General features: G+C 38.4%; 1 protein-coding gene across 3 annotated transcripts in view; it reads left to right on the top strand.

Moving 5' to 3' along the window:
* URI1 (URI1 prefoldin like chaperone) overlaps positions 1 to 20115 on the top strand; it is a 109050-nt gene that overhangs the window by 14581 nt on the left and 74354 nt on the right. For 2 of the 3 annotated variants that reach the window (XM_010596124.2, XM_010596122.3), the window contains exon 2: positions 18446 to 18480. In XM_010596124.2, coding sequence (XP_010594426.1) covers positions 18446 to 18480 — 35 coding nt within the window. Of the gene's footprint in view, positions 1 to 4295; positions 16103 to 18445; positions 18481 to 20115 lie in introns of those variants that run through there. The other variant, XM_064274110.1, reaches the window with a different exon arrangement.

The following is a 20115-nucleotide window of genomic DNA, read 5'->3' as shown; positions in this document are numbered from 1 at the left end:
TGACAAGCTGTGACGTAGCTATCTACCATTTTTCCCCTGGAGATAGTCGCTCCTGGCTGGTCTTGGTGGTTCCTCTCTTGCTCCCCTTCCTCCTATTTTTCAGAGTGATCTTTTAAAAAATGTAAATTGAATTGTGTCATTTTGTCACTCTCCTGCTTATGATCCTCTGGTGGCTTCTTATTGTACTTAGAATAAAATCCAGGCTCATTAAAATGTGGTTTGAGACCCTTGTATTTTCTTTCTTTTTTTAGTACTTTAAAAAACTTTATTTCGAGGTAATTTTAGACTTATAGAGGAGTTACAAAAATAGTGCGTGGTTCCCACATGCCCTTTACTCAGCCTCCCCTAATGTTAACATCTTACCTAACTGCGGTATGGTTATGAAAACTTAAGAAATTAGCATTGGTACAGTACTATTAACTAAATTCGAAATAACATTCAAATTTTCCCACTAGTGAGACCGTTGGGTTTTCTGACCTGTATCTTTCTAGGTTCGTTTCTGGCCACTGTCTCCACTTACTCACTGTGCCTTAAGATTGTGGCAGTTAGCACCTTTGAGTTGGCCCTGACTCATGGTGACCCCATGCACAGTGGAACGAATGCTGCCCTGCACTGCACCATCCCCATGATTGGTTGCCAGTTGGACCGCTGTGATCCATAGAGTTTTCATTGATTGATTTTTGGAAGTGGATTGTCAGGCTCTTTTTCGTAGTCCATTTGAGTCTGGAAGCTCAGCTGGAAGCAGTTCAGCATCAGACACACAAGCCGCCACCGACTGATGGGTGGTCGCCGTGCATAAGGTGCATTGGCAGGAAATCAAACCCAGGTCTCCCACATGGAGGTGAGAACTCTACCACTGAACCACCAGTGCCCCCATACCTTATTAGAGTGATGTGTTTTAGGGGACAAAATAACCTAAATATGTTCTCACTAAATACTGTTTGCTTTTTTAAAAAAGAGACGTTAATACAGTATAGTAGAAATATCCCCCTTAACCTATGAACTTGGAGGTAGTTCCTCATCTTTTTGTTTTCCTAATTTTATGAATTGAGTAATATTAAAATTACTGCAAGTGAGTGGTTGATTTTTCTAAGGGATAAAAAGCAAAACTGAGTTATGTGCCATTTCGTAAGTGCCAGGCACTGTCCTGGGTAAGGCAAAACATAGTGAACAAAAGAGTGCCATTTCTACCTTCAAGGAGTTTATTATGTATACTAGCGGGGAAACCTGTAAACAGAAAACATAATGCAGCGTGGTAATTATTCTCTTTCTAAATCTTAGTTTTTCATTTGCTTCTCAACCTACTGTAAGCTAGTTTCTGCTCAGATATTTTCATTGAAATTGCTATAGCAAAGTCTTTGTTATGTCTCACGTGCCAAACGCAGTAGACGCTGGCTGTGTTCTGTCCTTACTTGATCTACGTGCTTCATTTGAAACTTAGATTACTCCCTAGTAAACTCTTGAAACTCTCAGTGGCTAACTTTTGTCATGTTGTTTCTTTTCTGGTTCTCTTACCTGTTTCTCAATTCCTACTTAGTCTCTTTCGTTTCTTCATCTGATCCAGAAGTGTTGATAATTAATCCCTGTGCTTTCATGTGTGGCTGTCATCTCTTCTCACTCCACATGTCCTCTCTGATACACTCTTATGTGCCCACTGCTCCAGCCCAGACCTGTTACCTAATGGGTGGCTTCCCTTGAATGGCCCGTGAGCAGTTCCATCTCTTACTAAAATTGAATTTAACATCTTTGTCCCTTATCTAGAAGGCCTGGTGGCACAGTGGTTAAGGTGGTTGGTTAATAACTGAAAGGTCAGTGGTTCAAACCCACTAGCCGCTCTGTGGGATAAAGGTGTGACAGTCTGCTTCTATAAAGATTACAGCCTTGGAAACCCTGTGGGGCAGTTCTGCTCTTGTCCTATAGGGTCACTGTTAGTCGGAATCGATTCAGCTGCAATGAGTTTGGGTAGGTTTGTCCCTGGCCCATATGTTGTATGTCCTCATCCTGATCCATGGTAACGCCATTTAAGTCATAATGTTGTCAGCCTGCCCTGCTCTATCTTCATCATGCCACACAGCGTAATTTGCTAAATCTCGTCACTTCTACCTGTGTGATCTGTACACTCTGTCTTAAGGACACTGTGTTAATTTAGGCTCTTGTAAAATAATGTCAGATTTTTCAGGTGAATGTTGTCATGTTACTTGATTTTAGTTTCTTTTCAGTTGTAAGCATTCTGGTAGGTCTGTGTGTTACCTCATTGTGCTGCTATTTTGCAGCTCTCTGATGACTTAAAGAGGCCTTTTCATGGGTTTGTTGTCCATTTTGGTAGCCTCTTGTGAACTGTCTGTTAAAGCTTTTGCTCGTTTTTTTAACTGGGGTTTCTTTCTTTTTCCTATTCTTGTACAGGAGTTTTTAAAATACATTCTAGAATCAAAGAGTAACTATATTCCAGTCTGTAGTTTGCCTTTTTATTCATTTCACTGAATCTTTTGATGAACCAAAAAATCCCCCAAACCAAACCCATTGCCGTGGAGTCGACTCTGACTCGTGGTGAGCCAGTCGTTGCAGAGTGGAGCTGCTTCCTAGAGTTTTCTGGACTGTAATCTTCATGGAAGCAGTTCACCAGGCCTTTCTTCCGTGCTGCCACTGGATGGGTTTGAACCACCAGCCCTTAGGTTAGCAGTTAAACAGTTTGAACCATCTAGGGACCTTTTAGATGAACAAGTATTCTTATAACGAAGTCTGATTTATCAATCTTTTTTCTTCTGTAGTTAGTGCTTTTTGTGTCTCTTTGAAGAAATCTTTGCATATCTTAAACTCACGGAGAAATTTTTCTGTTTTCTTTTAGAACCTTGATTTTAGGTCTATGATCCATTTTGTGGTTACTTTTTGTATATGGAATGATGTAGAGTTAAAGGTTCTTTCTTTCCCCATCCAGATTATCTGAAAACCCTGGTGGTGTAGTAGTTAAGAGCTATGTCTGCTAACCAAAAGGTCATCAGTTTGAATCCACCAGGTGCTCCTTGGAAACTCTATGGGGCAGTTCTCCTCTGGCCTATTAGGGTCACTATGAGTCAGAATCGACTTGATGGCAATGGGGTCAATGGGGATCCAGATATCTAGTTATTTCAGCATCATTTATTTAAAAAACAAAAAACTACTTTTCTTCCACTGAATTGTGAGTGGTGCCTTTATCATAAATCAGGTGATGTGTGGGTTTGTTTCTGAAATATGTTTTGTTCCATTTGTTTATACTTGTACCAGTACGATACATTCTTACTGAAGCTTTATTATGAGTCTTGATATATGATAATGTCATTTTCCTAATGTCGTTCGTCTTCAGAATTGCCTAGGCTATCCTAGGTTCTTTGCATTTTCAAATAAATCTTATAATTAGCTTGTCAATTTTCAAAGAAAAAATGCTGGGAATTTTGATTGGAATTGCATTTCCAGATCAATTTGGAGAGAACTGACATCTTGCCAGTCTTTTAATCTGTGAACATGTTATATCTTTCCATTTATTGTAAGTCTTTAAAATTTTCTTATCCATTACTTAGTTGGGGTTTGAATCTACCATCTTGCATAAGCATTCTGTTTGTTTTCATCCCTTTGTTTTTTTGTTATTAATAAAATATTTTCTGTTCTGTTTTAAACTCATCTATTATTAGCTTTAGAGTTATACACCCACTTCACACTTATTGACATGGTTAGGTTCCGAAGACCAGGTCATTATGCAAAAATCAGCATTATGCGAAAATGGAGGATGATCACATCACATCACAAAATGGAGGATGACTACATCATTACACAAATGCCAAAAGACATCACTATATAACTGTCACATTACGTCATTACATGACTGTCAAGCCACAGAGAATCATAGCCCAGTCAAGTTGACATATAACCTTAACCATCACAGCCAGCATTCCTCTCACCTTGCACCTTGACGTTCATTACTGCTAGATGTATGTCATTAATGGGAAAAATAGTCGGACAGTAGATTTTCGACTGTTGTTGTAAATGCGAAGCCTTGGGCAACAAGATAGTCGAAAAGTGAGGAGCAGGTGTATAGTTTTTGTTTTCTTCTTAGTTATTACTCTAGAGGTTGCTGTATGCAGTCTTTCCTTATTACATTGTAAAATGGTGGTAGTAGCATCAGAACCCGGCTGGCTTCAGAAGGAATAATGCAAATCAAGATCAGCCCAAAGCTGATTCCTATTAGGTGGAGCCCAGGCATGCCTCCACTCGGCAGCCTTTTTTTTTTTTTTTCTTTTACCAATTCTGACACCAGTCGTCTTCCCCATGGCGCTCTCTACTACCATGCTGGGTTTGATAATTTGTTACAGCGGCCACACATAACTCATAGACTGTATTTACAGTTAAGTAGTTTATTAAGGAAATAACAGAGTACAACTTGGGGTCAGGATCAGGAAGCATGTAGACAAAGTCTGAAAGGCTCCCGTGAAGAGGAGAGCACTTCCCTCCCTTCTTCAGTGCAGGACAGCTCTCGCAGCTCCTCCAGGCTGTGCAAGGAAGCAGGCCCTCTCTCTGCTGTGCATGCGCTATCTCAGCCGTGCAGGCCTCTTCTCAACCCCCTCAGGACAGAGTTCTTCTTAGTCCCCTCAAGACAGACCTCCTCTCTGCCCCCTCAGGACAGACTTCCTCTTGCCTCCCTCAGGATAGGCTCTGTCTCTGCCTTCAGCCACCATCCCCTCCACTGCTGGCTGACCCAGCTCTTAGCTGGTATATCCGTTTTGTCTAGCTTTCTTAGCTGCGTTCCTTCTAGCAGTTCCTGCTCTCACCACCGACTCTGCTGAAGGGCCCCTTCCAGGCCTGTCATCACCAGCTCTGCCTCAGGGTCCTTTCCGGGTCTGTCACCACTGGCTCTGCCGCAGGGCCCCTTCCAGGCCTCTCGCTGCCTTTGTGTTACAGCCCTTGACCCTTGTTACAGTTCTTTTAGGAGGTTTTTCCACCTCCTCTCTCTCTGCTTCTTCTGCCTTCTTGACTGTTTGCCTTTTTAACTTTTTGCAGCAGTAAGCAAACTCCTGGTCAATTTCAAGGCCTGGCCCTCCCACCAGGGCCAAAACTGACCAATCCCCTCTCGATAGGCCACAGTCACTTCATCTGCATAGTAGGTATCATGGATTGAATTATGTCCTCCCAAAAATGTGTATATCAATTTGGCTGGGCCATGATTCCTGGTATTGTGTGATAGTCCTGTATGTTGTAAATCCTGCCTCTATGATGTTAATGAGGGAGGATGGGTAGCAGTTGTGTTAGTGAGGCAGGCCTCAGTGTACAAGATTGGATTGTGTCTTGAGGCAATCTCTTGGGCTATAAAAGAGAGAAGCGAGCAGAGAGACAGGGAGACCTCATACCACCAAGAAAGTAGTGCTGGGAGGAGAACCTGTCCTTTGGACCCAGGGTCCCTGCACAAGGAAGCTCATAGTCCAGGGCAAGATTAATGAGAAGGCTGACGGAGAGAGAAAGCTTTTCCCTGGAGCTGACACCCTGAATTTGGACTTTTAGCTTACTTTACTGTGAGAAAATAAACTTCTCTTTGTTAAAGCCATCCACTTGTGGTATTTCTGTTATAGCAGCACTAGATAACTAAGACAGTAGGCTATAGTCACTTCATCTGCATAAGTATATTGACTAATGTCTGCAAGGTGGTAACATAAACCAGTCACAGGGTAGGCTATAGGCCAGGGCTAAACAAAAAGTATCTATGGTGGTTAAGATTGTGTGTCACCGACACACAGCATCAAACAACACACAATATCAAACCATGAAGTTGTTTACAGTTTCCCCAGGGAAATGCCAATCAACTTGGACAAACTTGGACAAAAGTAACAAACTCTGTGGGGTAGAAAGCTAGGGCAAAGGTAAACTCCTCAGGGTTTAGGGGAAAAATCTCTCAAACAGTTTTTCCAAAGAACCAAGGCAACAGCCCACCTAAAGGAATTCATTTTACCATAGCACTCTGCCTCAGATTAGTACTTTTGCCACTTCTGAAATTATTCAAATAATTTTGATAGTTTAATTTACCACTCTTCCCTTATTTGTGCAATTTTCATATATTTTGCTGCTGTGCATGTCTTTTCCCCCATAAGACATAATATTATTGCCATAAAAATTCTATCTTCATTTATATTTAATCAAGAAGGTTTTTTTTTCTTTTTCAACATTTTAAAGATGCCATTCCATTATCTCTTGGCTTCCTTCGTTTCTCTTAGTCAGCCATCAATCTTCTGTTTCTCCTGGGAAGAATTTGTGTGTGTATATATATATATTTAAATTATGTGTATTTATATATATATATTTTTTTCTTCCCTCTAGCCATGTTTGCATTTTTCTCTTCATCTTGGGTTTTCAGCAGTTTGAGTATGATGTGTCTAGATGTGGTTTTCTTTGAATTTAGCCTGCGTTGACTATGTAGAGTTTTTTGAATCTGTAATTTGGTGTCCTTTGTAAGGTTTAGAAAATTCTCATTTATTGTTTAAATAATTTTTTTTGTCATTGTTTCTCTCCTCTACTTTTCATACTCTGAGTACATATATGTTAGACATTTTCACTTTTTCTCACACCTCTCTTATCTTACTCATCTGCATTTTTCATCCCTTTTTTTTGTTCTGTGTGCCAATTTGTATATTTTCCATTTACTTGTATTTCTGTTTTTCTGTATCTAATCTGTATCAAAACCCATTTGCTGAATTCTTAATTTCAGTTATTGTGTTTTTTATTTCTAGAATTTGTTTTCACGTTTAAAATGGATTCCAGGTCTCTACTGACATCATCAACCTTCCCTTTATTTTCATGAATGTATTAATCATAAAATCTATGTTTCGTAAATGTAATATGTAAATCACATGAGGGTCTGTTTCTGTTGTTTGTTTTTCCTCTTGGTTTCTCATCAGTTATTACCATTTTTATAGTTTGCCTTTTTATTTTTGATTGGGTGACAGACATTGTACTGAGAAACTGTAGAGACTGTAGGTGTTGTTGCCTTCCTTCAAAGAGTGTTAATGTCCTTCAGCAGTCAGAGGGTCGGGGATAGAGGTAGCCCAGCTGAGGGCTGGTTTTAGACTTGTTAAGGCCGGTCAGTTTCAGTTTTGCCCTTACCGTTGGGATGCACTGCCTGCACTCCGAGTTTTGTTTAATGTATGTTGATATTTCTGTTTCTTAAGTTATGTGACCTTGTATGTGCGGGGCAATTCTGCTCTGTCCTGTAGGGTTGCTATGGGTCGGAATCGACTCGACGGCGCTGGGCTTACTGGGTTTGTATGTGCAGCTCTGTTTCTGTTCCCTATTCTGTTCCATTGGGTTTCACCAGTACTGCACTTTCTTGATTATTATGGCTTTATAATAGATCTTGATGGCTATTGGTGTAAGTTCTCAGCGTTCTTCCTGAGCCTGCATTTTCATGCGTGTTTTAGAGTCAGCTTTCCCACACTCACAAAATAACCCCCTGGGGTTTTGCTTAGAATACAAATTGCGTCTAAAGGTCAATTTAGGGAGAATTGACATGTCTAAAGTATTTGAACTTTTCAGTCCACGAACATGGTCTGTCTCTTCACTTATTTAGCTCTTCTCTCATTTGTCTCTCTATATATTAGTGTATGTCTTGAATGAGTTTTAGATTTATTTCTATTTGTTATCTTTGATGCTATTTTATAATTTATTTGCTGTTTATTTTATGCTGGTATGTAGAAATTTATTTGATTTTTTTGGTATGCTGACTTTGTTAAATTTACTTTGATTCTAGTTCTTTGTGTATAGATGTATGCAGTCATGTTGTCTGTGAATAATGAGTGTTACTCTTTCTAGCTCTTAAGCCCTTCTCATTTTTTTTCCTTGCCTTGTTACATGGGTTGGGACCTTGAGTGTAGTGTTGAAAAAATAGTAATAGTGGGCTTCCTTGTCTTATTCTCTGTACCAGGGGACAGCTGTCAGTATTTCACCATTACAAATGATGTTTGTTGTAGGCTTCTTGTAGATATTCTGTTGTGTTTAAGTTCCTATAAATCCCATTTATTGAGTTGATTTTAATTATTTAGTTGTAGCATTTTCATTTAAATACATCTCAGTTCTGTAGTGAAATTTACCATCTTTTCATATATTTCTTTTATTTTCGCTTCTATTTTCTTGACTATATTAATCGTTGTTATTTTAATATCCTAGTTTGTTAGCTCCAGTATCTAGATGGCCTGTGAGTTTTAAGTCTGTGTGTTCATTTGGTTTTTTCTTTCCTCTTGATTGTCTGGTTGTATGGCCTTGTTTCTAGGGATCCTAGAAATTTTTGACTAAATGCTGGAGTAGTATGTTAAAGCATTGTAGATGCTCCACAAGATGATATCTTCCTCTGGAAAAAGCTCATCCTTTCTTCTGCTAGAAAGGTAGAGTGAGGATTGGTCCCCTCAATCCAGTCAGGTAGTTAATCAGATCAAGGCTGGGTTCTTTGAGCGAGGCACCTCTACCCTGGTTCCTTTCATCTCAGAGCCTGGATTGGTCACCAGGCCTTCTCTCCCTAGAGGCTTCTAAGTTCTGATTTTTGTGTTATCAGTCCCCTGAAAGTATGGAACAACTCTGCTCTACTTTTCAGAAGTTTCCTCTTAGCTTTTTGGCCTTCTATCATATACAGATTCAGAATTTGACAAATGTCATGAGGCGAAAAGCAGCCATATGTTTTAAGACTTCTCATGTCTCTCATTTTGTCACTATAGCCTTGTCAGACTGCCCGAGGTTCCACTTGTTTCTGTCTCCTAGCCGTGGCTCTCTGCTCAGGGCCAACCTTAGTCCTCAGCCTCCTGCCTGTGCCCAGAATTGCCAACTGCTCCCCAGAGAAAAAGCAGCTTCAGATCGTCAGCTCCCTTCCCCACAGTTCTCCCCTCTCTGAATCTTAGTCCCTCATGTCCTTATTGCTTTGGTAACTCTCGGATGCCTTTAAAGAGATGGTTTTTGTATTTAATCTGGCTTTTCTAGTTCTCAGAGGGATTATTGGTTTGTCACAAGCTTTTTATCCTACTTGGAGGTAGAGCCTCGACAGTTTTGAAGTTATGTAGCTCCTTGCATTGATTTGGCATTAATTTCACTACAGTCTCACTGACCTGTGTGGTGTTTCTCTAAAATAAAAATTTACTTCTTTGGTTAGTGTAGAACAATGTCTTAAAAGTTGCCTACTTTGACCCCCCCACCAGTAAGGCTATTTCCACCCCCACCCCCCATTTTTCTGCTTACTGTTTGTATTTCCTCTTTTGTGAATTGTTTCTTTCTTTTGAGACCATCCCAAGTGTGTATCTTCCTAAGCCGTGTGGCAAGTTTGTTTCTGTAAAGTTTTCTGATGCAGTTATAACCTATAGAAATCCTGGGAAGAAGGTTCTGAAAGAATGTACTACAAGGAATCGGGGAACTCAAGGGCAGGGTTTTTTTTGTAGTTTGGGTCTTTTTTGTTTTCTTGTACATTTATGTTGTTAGCCTCACTTCATAGACCAGCTTTTGGAGACGCTTTGTGAGCTCGTGGAGCTCCCATTCAGGTCCACCTCACTCTCACTTCGTCCAGCGTGAATTTGGTTGACCTGGCGTCAGTTACCTACCCTCCTGTTCACTGTGGCGACAGATGTAGAGATGGGTCCTCTCCTTATTGGTGATGGAAGGAAGGCAGGGTTTCTAGGAGGTAGGGATGGCAGTGGAGAGGAAATGACTGCTACCTGGTAGAACAGGGGGTGTGCTAGGTGCAGTATAGACTGTTTCAGATTCAGAAATGTAAGTCATAGACCTTTATCTGCAATTCAGAAGTCTAAAAAGCTCTGAAAACAGTTCCTGAGTTGTGGCATGTTCATTTGTTGGCAAAACCGACTAGAATGAACTACCCTACTTGCTTTGGATTCTTATGTTTCATTGCAAATGTTACTGTGATATAGGGCGGTGTTATATTGGGGGTGTCCTGTAATATATGACATGTGCATTGTATTACCTTACTAAAATATGTAAAGTTCTAATTTGAGAAATACATCTGTTCCCAAGGGTTTTAATTTAGTGATTTGTAGACATATATTTCTTTCAAAGGACTTGGGTGCTTACTGTGTAAGGAGGTGAATACCTTGGCAAAGAAAATAGATCTGACCCCCCAGGCCTGATGGAGCTTTCAGCCAGTACAGTGAATTTAGAGTCTACTGGGTACCTAATTCAAATAATCCCAGAAACAAAACCCTCCAAACACACCAGTCTTCATTCTTAGAAATACAGCAGGATGTGTATGTTATCGATCTTAAATATTTCCAATAGGAGAAATCTGTATACTTATTAAAATACTTAGGATTGTGAATAATGAATACTGAAAGAGAAAAGAGCCCTAATTTGTAGGCAAAACCAACAAAGGAATGAGATGTACCATACTGAGGCATGTTAGATACAGTCCAGTATTTGTATAAAGAGAGACCAGGTTTGAATACTGAGAAAATGCATTATCCATGGATTCCAGAAGCCTATGTAGGAGAAATGCGGGCTAAACTGAACAGTAAGGATTTGGATTATCATTTCGATCCCATTTAGCCAGTTTTTGGAATAATAACACTTTCAGTGTTTTAAGAAGGGGCTCCACATACCTAAAGTTAGCTTTTCCTAACAGCTTATCAGCATGTTTAGAAAGTAAACTTGTTATAATTGAAATGGTTTTCTTTTGTGGTAGTTTTTATGTGGTAATACTCAGTTTATCATACTTTATTACACTGTTTTTTTTTTTAATTTTAGGAAGCTGTAGTAATGTAGTCAGTTTCTTCTTTGCAAAAGCGTTTTTTAAAACGATTTATTTTTACTAATTTTGTTGAAGTATGCTTTTTATATAATTTCGTAATGACATGTTGTCGTTAGGTGCCGTAGAGTCGATTCCAACTCAAAGTGATGGTATGTACAACAGAATGAGACACTGCCCGGTCCTGCGCCAGCCTCATGATCATCGTTATGCTTGATTCCGTTGTTGCAGCCACTGTGTCAGTCCGTCTCATTGAGGGTCTTCCCCTTTTTCGATGACCCAGTACTTTACCGAGCATGATGTCTGTCTCCACGGACTGATCCCTCCTGAAAACATGTCCGACAGTATGTGAGACGCAGTCTCGCCATCCTTGCTTCTAAGACCGATTATGGTTGTACTTCTTCCAAGACAGGTTAGTTCGTTCTTCTGGCAGTCCATGGTATATTCAGTGTTCTTCGCCAACACCACAACTCAAAGGCGTCAGTTCTTCTTCGGTCTTCCTTATTCACTGTCCAGCTTTCACCTATGTATGAGGTGATTGAAAACACCATGGCTTGGGCCAGGCACACCTTAGTCTTCAGGGTGACATTTTTGCTTTTCTACACTTTGAATATGTCTTTTGCAGCATACTGCCCAACCCAATGTGTCTTCTGATTTCTTGACGGCTGCTTCCATGGCTGTTGATTGTGAATCCAAATAAAATGAAATCCTTGACAATCTCAGTCTTTTCTCCGTTCATCATGATTTTGCTTATTGTTCCAGTTATGGGGATTTGTGTTTTCTTTATGTTGAGGTATAATCCATAGTGAAGGGCATGGTCTTTGATCTTCATCGATAAGTGCTTCAGGTCCTCTTCACTTTAAGCAAGCAAAGTTGTGTCATCTGCGCAACGCCAGTTGTTAATGCATTTTTCTCCAATTCTGATGCCCCGTTCTTCTTCACAGAGTCCAGCTTCTTGGATTATTTGCTCAGCATACAGATTGAATAGGTGTGGTGAAAGGATATAACCCTGACGCATACCTTTCCTGACTTAAACCACACAATATCCCCTTGTTCTGTTTAAATGACTGCCTCTTGATCTGTGTACAGGTTCCTTATGAGCACAATTAAGTGTTCTGGAATTCCTGTTCTTCGTAATGTTATCCATAATTTGTTGTGATCCACACAGTCGAATGCCTTTGCGTAGTCAGTAACACACAGGTAAACATCTTTCTGGTATTCTCTGCTTTCAACCAGGATCCGTCTGACATCAGCATTTATAATAATATATATAAATGACATATACACATCTGTGTAAGTAATTGACCGTGTGTCCACCAATAAATGTTTCTCAGCCTTTTCAGTAACTGTCAGCTAACAGCACATGGATTTCAACCCCCACTCTTTTTTCCGCTTCGAGTCAGCAGTTTTAAAATCCAAAATGTAGAAGATCAGTCTTGAAAATAGTCTTGCAAGAGAAGCAAGCCATATAAATCCAGCCAGCTCTGATTAGTACGATTCCCAAACTTTTTTTTTTTTTTTACGTTAAGCCATACAGGAAGAATCTGAAATTGAAATACAGTGAGAAGAGTTTTAGTAGGGAAGTGAAGCACTTTGGGAGAAGTATCATTTAGGATATAAGCAAACTGTTACCCTTTAGGTTTTCTTTCCCAGCCTGCTTTTAATGAGGATCTGTATTTAACATGGAAAACCCGTAGGTTGATGCCCTCTTGTGGTCTGTTACCAAAATTAAATGGCACAAATAGAAATAAATAAGTACTGATGCTCTTACTGCATTCTGAGTCAGAGTATCATTCTTTTATAAAATGATTTTTCGAACGCGTCTTCCGAGGAAAAACAGCAAAGTGATCATGAATGCCATTTTCTGTATAGTTTGTTGGCCCTGAATTTATCAAGTAAACAGTTTGTAACAGAATATGTATGTCAGCTGGACACTGACGTAAAGAAAAGTGGGTTGTTTGGTGAGCTGTCCTTTGTTGTTACCTGAGTATCTAACTTGATTAGGTGTTTTAAGTGTCTTAAAATATGATAAGATGTGATAGTAATTATGGGGCCAGCTCTCCTCCCCCAAACAAATTCCCACTGCTTTCGTGGATTCCAACTCATAGCAACCCTGTAGGACAGAGTAGACCTGCCCCATAGGGTTTCCAAGGAGTGGCTGGTGGATTTGAACTGCCAACCTTCTGGTCAGCAGACAAATACTTTAACCATTGTGCCACCAGCTCTCCTCCCAAACAAACACTAGGAAACGGTGCTTGGGAAATCTGTTGTATATACTTAGTCACTTGACCTGAAAGGGCCAGGAGCTGTATGAGGCATTGTAAGAAATAAGAATTTATGTTAGTGAATTGGTGAATTTTTTTTTTTTTTTTTACAGTTTCTACATGCCTCCTTCAGTGATATCGATTACACTCTTTGAGTTGTGCAGCCATTCTCACCCTCCTTTTCTGAGTTGTTCCTCCTCCATTAACATAAACTCACTGCCCTCTAAGGTTTCTGTCTAATCTTTCAAGTTGCTATTGTCAATTTGATACTGAAATAGATAGTTCTGAAAAGAGCATAATGCTCAAGGCAGACATTTTCTACTTGTTAAGCTAAATTATTGTTTGGTTTTAAGAAGACTTTGGGGAGTGTTTTTGGTGTAAGTTTTAAAGATTATCTCAGGGCAGTGTTTTTAGGGGTTCATCCAACCTTCATGGCTCCAGGAGTCTGTAGTCCATGAGGATTTGAAGTTCTGGTCTGTATTTTCCCCCTTTTGATCAGGATTCTTCTGTGGAATCTTTGATCAAAATGTTCAGTAATGGTAACTGGGTACCATGCAGTTCTTCTGGTCTCATGGCAAAGGAGGCAGTTGTTCGTGGAGGCAATTAGCTGTCCATTCCGTATGGTCCTTCTGTGCCTGACCCTCCTTCCTTTGTTGTCCCAGGTGAATAGAGACCAGTTGTTGTGCCTTAGATGGGTGCTTGTAAGTTTTTAAGACCCCAGGCACTGTGCAGTGAAGTAGGAGGTAGAACAGAAGCACTAAACTTGTTATTCAGCCGGTTAACTGGAATATCTCATGAAACCGTGACTGTAAACCTCCAAACCAAGAATCCAGATCCCATGAGGTTTTACAAAAGCAGCCTTAGCAGCTACTCTTTTTTTTTTTTTTTTGGTCATTGTTGTAAATGTGCCACTCACACAACTTTTGCCAATTCAGCTTTTTGAGGAACTGCCAGACTGTTTTCCACAGTGGCTGTACCATTTGGCATTCGCACCAGCAATAGGTGGTAGGGGTTCCTGTTTCCTCAGATCCTTGCCCACGTTTGTTGTTTTCAGTTTTATTTATGTATTTTTATCTTAGCCGTCCTAGTGGGAGTGAGATGGTGTCTCATTGTGGTTTTGATTTGCATCTCTGATGGCCAGTGATGCTGAGGATCTTTACATGTGTTTGGTGGCTGTTTGTCCTCTTTGGTGAAATGTCTGTCCAAGTCCTTTGCCTGTTTTATGATTGGGTTATTTATCCTTTTATTGTTGTCGAAGTTTTGTATATATTTTGTATAGATTCTTGTTGAATATATAGTTTTTGAAGATATTTTCCCAGTTGGTAGCTTGTCTTTTCACTTTTTTTGTAAAGTCTTGATTAAGAAAAGTTTTTAATTTTTATGAGGTCCCATTTATTTATTTTGTCTTTTGCTGTTTGTGCTTTCATTATTATATTAGGTAATCCATTGTTAAAACCTTGGCCTGACAGCATTGCCCCTGCTTGTTCTTCTAGGAATTTTATGGTTATAGTTTGCACATTCAGGTCCTTAATCCATTTTGAATTTGTTTTTGTGTATGGTGTGAGGCATGGATCCTGATTCATGTGGAAACCCAATTTTCCCAGCACCGTTTATTGAAGACACTCTTCTTTCCCCATTGAATGGACTTAGCACCCTTGTCAAAAACCAGTTGACTATAGATGTGTGGGTTTATTTCTGGACTTTCAGTTTCATTCCGTTGGTCTGTGTGTCCGTTAACAACGGTAGCAGACTGATTCATGTAACTGTATAGTAAGTTTTAAAATCAGGAAGTGAGTCCTCCCCCTTTGTTCTTCTCTTTCAACATTGGTTTAGCTGTTCGGGCCCTGTTGCCATTCTGTATAAAGTTGGGGGTTGTTTTTTCTATTACTGTAAAGAAGGTTGTTGGAATTCTGACTGGGACTGTGTTGAATATATAGATCACTTTGGGTGGTATTGACATCTTAACAGTATTAAGTCTTCAAATCCATGAGTGTGGAACATCTTTCCATTTATTTTTGCCTTCTTTAATCACTTCCAGTAATGTTTTATAGTTTTCATTGTATAAGGCCTTCATGTCCCTAGTTAGATTTATTCCTTGGTGTGAATTTAAGCTTATTTACTTTTACTGATATTATTGGCAAAGTCTTGTTTGTGTGTGACTGTGGATTTGAGGAGGAAGAGGAGAAGTAGCAGCAGGAAGTGTTTTTCTAAGAAAGAAAGGCAGCAGATGTAAATAACTGCTTTGCTTCTGTTACCCAATAAGTTGCGTGGTGGTTGGAAGCAGTCCAGTACAGTGAGTATGGGTTTTGGATTAGATGGACCTGGTTTTAAAACTGATTTCTTTCATCTCTTACCAGTTCTTGTGTAATATTGCACAAGTTACTTGATCTATGAACACAGGTTTCCTCTCCTTTAAAAAGTTTAGGGTTAAAACCTACCCTAATGAGCTGTTTGCAGCTTGATTTTCATCATATGAATCACTTAGCTTATACCCCTGTTATTATTGCTCTAGGGTGGGACAGGTTTGAGCTGTAAAGAGAGTGTACCATGTGATTTTGCAACTAGTGGGTTCTCATCTCGGTAAAGACTTTTAAAGATTGTATTCTAAAAAGTTTTAAATCAGCTGATGGCCCTTTTTCTTCACTATGGACTTGTTGCTGTACTACCACATAAGTACATATTTTATTAATTCCTGTCTGTAAGTGCAGTCATACTACATTAAAGAATTTACTATGTAAATTATTTTAATAGTTAAAGCCTACTAACCAATTCTTTCTATAAAAGTAATAAAATAAGATTTTTTTTTCTTCAGGAGCAATAATAGGTTATAAACACATTTGCATGTCTTGGCAGGCTTAACTTAAAAAAAAAACAAAACTAGTATTGGTAGTAGATAGTGCTCTTACTTTAAAAAGCTTTTGTGGTTTTTATGCTTTGTTTTTCCCGAGTTGCCTGTAGAAGCAGGCCCCCTACCTTTTTTAAAAATTTATTTAACACTTAAAGGGATTAACCTGAGTCTCTTTTCAGAAGATACAAGATTATTTGGAGTTGTTTAACTTGACAGAAAAACAAGGTTTCTTTTTAAACCCAGGTAAATTCAACTTTTAATCTTATGATTTTCTCTTCTAAATTTTCCTTGGTGGTTAAGGAAATTTACTTTTTTTTTTTTTTTTTTGAGTAACTCTTTTTGTAAAAGAGAAGAAAAATAAAAAAGATACCTCAGAATATAAATACAATTGCTTGAGTTCAAATCTTTTTGAAAGTAGGTGGGCCATACATCATGGAAACAAATATAGCAGAAGGCATACCATCAGACAGCTATTTCATGTGTTTTCATGCCTACCTCTTTTAACTTTATTTCTTTGGTTTCTGAAATATCACTAAACACAGTATTTGTAGTGAATAAAGACTTTAAATGTGAGGCAAAATTTGGTAGTGAGTATTTTTTTTTATAAATGATGAAAAGGATTTTTGTTGTTATTGTTGTATCCTTGAATATCTGTTCCTAGGAAGACTATTTTAGGAAAGAAAATTAAAATTAGTGTTTCTGGGGGACAATGGCAGAAGGATGGCCAGAACAAGGCAGGATCTGTATGTGTGTGGGGGGGGGGGGTGGTAATGGCGAGAAAACATGCCATCTACCAGTGACTTGTTTTTTAAACATAAAAAGAATATGTGCCAAATTTACATATTTACTAATGAAAAAGGCTTCCTGGAAACATTAAGTAGACTATCTTCTGTAACCTTTAACACTGTCGCTAATGGATATAGCCTGGAAAATTTCATTGAAGGTCCTTTAAATAATGTAAATGATTATGAATATGTAACTAGTTAATATGCAGCCACGAAAGGATTATCACGTTGAGGTTAATGAACATTCTGCTCTTACAGTTTGCAGGGCTTTGCTTTTTGTGCTTTGGGCTCACTTCATGCTTGGAAACACAGGCGTTGGGATTGGAAGGCATCCTGACCGTTTTTTGGGTCTCATCTTTTAATGTGGTCGTTAAATAGGAACTTTGTAAAAAGGATTTCATGGAGATTTTTTTTTTCTTTTTCAATTTACATTTAATTCTGTTTGTCTATTTTATAATCACTGTCAAATCAGAAACAGTGAGATGGACTGATGTGGTTTTAGCCTGGCTCTTGCAGATGTAAAGTCAGTACTCTGTTATATTTTACCACTGTTATTAAGTGTGGCTCTGTGATTGATACTCACCAAGAGATCTTCATTCTAAAACGGACTTTTTATGCAGAGTTAATGTGTGGTGTGTTTGGGTGTCTGATTACAGCATGTATTTTGGTACAGAGTTGCTGCCTTAGTATTGAAAATGTCCTCAAGGAGCACATTTATCTCAGGAATTAAGTGTTATAATAGAGGAATTCAGTGACAGGCCTAAAAATTTTTTTGTGTGACTTTTGGGTCACAAAACCCTGAGCATACACGAGAAACAGTATTGCTGTTTGTCTCCAGAGCAATGTGTTCCACACCAGAAAATACTGCTGCCTTTTTCGCGTGGCCTTTTATTAAACATTTTGGCTTTTTTTCCTTAGTTTCTCTATCTCTAAAATGGTGCTCCAGTGTTTGAGGTTATTGTTTAAAATTTTTATCGATGGACGGTTCTAGCACAGATGATTAGCAATCTTTGAAAACGTGTTGTTTTAAAAAAACTGCCATTCAAGAGCTCTTTTTTTTCCTTATAAGTGTTAGCGCTCTTAATTGTTTTCTGAGCGTTTTGAGAATCTTCTGAAATATCTTTAAGAAAAGCAAGTAACTTTTATGCTTAATTTTATCCTTTTAATATTATAAACATAGTTAAAGCTGGCTGTGAAGTGCTTAAAATTTTATCCTAATTCACTGGGGGACAAATGGGCTGTTCAGAGCATCTCTTTATCCCGAGTATTTCTTCTTGAAAATGTAGTAGAAAAATATTACTGAACTCATTTTTAATGCGTCAGAATAAAAATTACAGGTGGAAACATTTGGAGATATACGGACAAAATAAAATATTTTCACTGCTGTCATTTTCTTTTTTAACTGATGAAACGTGGATGTTACATTGGTTTCTTGTTATTTATAACATTTGCCATTTGCGTATTTGAAAAAATATGTAACATTGAAAACAGGTCTGTAGATTGTACAAAATACTAGTTATCTTCTATCATATGTCACCTAATAGTTATGAAGCGGGTTTTGTACTAAAGTGTGAATCGGAAAGCTGTAATTTGTTCTGCAGTTATCAGCTTGCATTAGGGCGTTATGATAAAGTGTGCTGCTTAAAAACTAACGTTTACATCTCTGTGCATTTGACAAATAAAAATGTATACTGAGATGCTATTAAATCTGTAAAGCCACTGTTGTAGTTTTCTGATACACTGATTTTGTAGCTCTGTGCGAAGCTGTTTTTTCATGAGTAGTTATCTGTTTTCATGACAGGTGGTCACTAAATGCCAGGAGAAAATCCAGCATTGGTGAGTGAAAGATGGTTTTATTACATTTCTGAAATACTGGTGGGGTCATCTACTTGTATTTAAATAAAGTTTGCCTGGTTTTTGGTAACCCTTAATGGAATTCTTCTGATTTCCATTTTGAATGCTTTTGATGCTAATTTATATTGTCTTTCACCCTTTTCTGAATTACATGTTCCTTGATTTCCTGAAGTTCACTGTCACCATTTGTTTGCATTGTAATTACCTTCTTTTTTCTTTTGAAAAAATTTGATAAGATTAATACATTGTGATCCTGAAGATTTTCGAAACTGACTAATCATAAAGAACTCTATTTTGGGAATATTTCTTATATTCATGATAGAAAAATAATTGAGATCAGTTGTTTTAAAATAATGATGGAAATATGGCACAGATAGATTTTCCCAAAGTTTGGCAATCTAATTAATGGCTTACATTTCAGAACTTGCTTTATGGGCCACACTTTTTAGGGAGGGAGGAAGCATTGGTATTTTAATGTGCTAATCTACAGTTAACAGGACAGTGCTTGGTAAATAATACCCTGTCCTATGGCTTCTGAGGAAAATGGTCAATTTAATGGTGAATAAAATCTTATATTATGAGTTGTCATGGGGTATAGCTGTTGATCTTACAGATACCAAAATTGTAATATATCCACGCTGTGTTTACTGAGATTTCACTGAGAGAACAACAGGAGCTGTCTTCATTATTGTCTGCAGGGTTATTGCGAAGTCGTGGTAACTGCCCCTTCACTGGTGAGATTAAACCTTTGGTTATACACCATCAAGCATATAATATTTTAAATTTATTTTAAGAGGCTTTTTCTTCATGCCTGAGAGATCGTCAAGGAAATAATTTATATTTAGTGTATATCAAATGTTTTTTGGTTTAAATGCACATAGGCTGCAAGCAGCGGATAAGAGTGAAAATCGATGCAATCTGTACACATCATCATATGAAATTCTGACTGTTGGCTTGCAGGAAATAATCTAAAACTAGTAATACCGACTTTATAAATAAAAATCCAGGGACTTCATTAATTTTCAATAAGTGCAATGTTGGAGTTGCATGCACTGGTGGGGTATGCCTGTTGGCATTTCCACACTTGACCATTTGCCTTTCATGATACATTCAGTCCAGGGTGAAGCTTGAAATGCTAGTCCTTGGCCAAAGAATTAACCATGTTGTATTCTGCCAAATTTGACCAAAACAGCCCATTGTACAAATAATTCCCAGGGGGAACTTTTTTTTTTTTAAATCAACATGGGCTTCTATCTATTGTTTTTGGTGAGGGGTTCAAGAATTTAGGAAATGTTGGCTTTACTCAGAAACATATTAGCTTGCACAAATGTGTGAATAACTTCAAATTTCTGTAAAATTCTTTTCCTACTAGATTGAGTTCTTTAAAGATAAGGTGCCTGGTTTTATCCTTTTATCCATAGCACTTCCCACTGTGTTTGGCACATACTAGACTCTTGATAAAAGCTTGATAAATGAAGACCACATGCATGGCTATTTTAGTTTATAAATACTATCATGTACACAGGTCTGGTGAGTGATGACAGACAGAAATACAGTATCTGCTTCAGAACAGGTTCATATGACCTTCAACCCCACTTTCCAGTGTTCCAAAGCCCC

This window comes from Loxodonta africana, chromosome 21, assembly GCF_030014295.1.
Source record: "Loxodonta africana isolate mLoxAfr1 chromosome 21, mLoxAfr1.hap2, whole genome shotgun sequence".
In the NCBI taxonomy this organism is placed as follows: domain Eukaryota; kingdom Metazoa; phylum Chordata; class Mammalia; order Proboscidea; family Elephantidae; genus Loxodonta; species Loxodonta africana.
The sequence above is the reverse complement of the archived record's forward strand: the minus strand, read 5'-3'. Positions and strand labels throughout refer to the sequence as shown.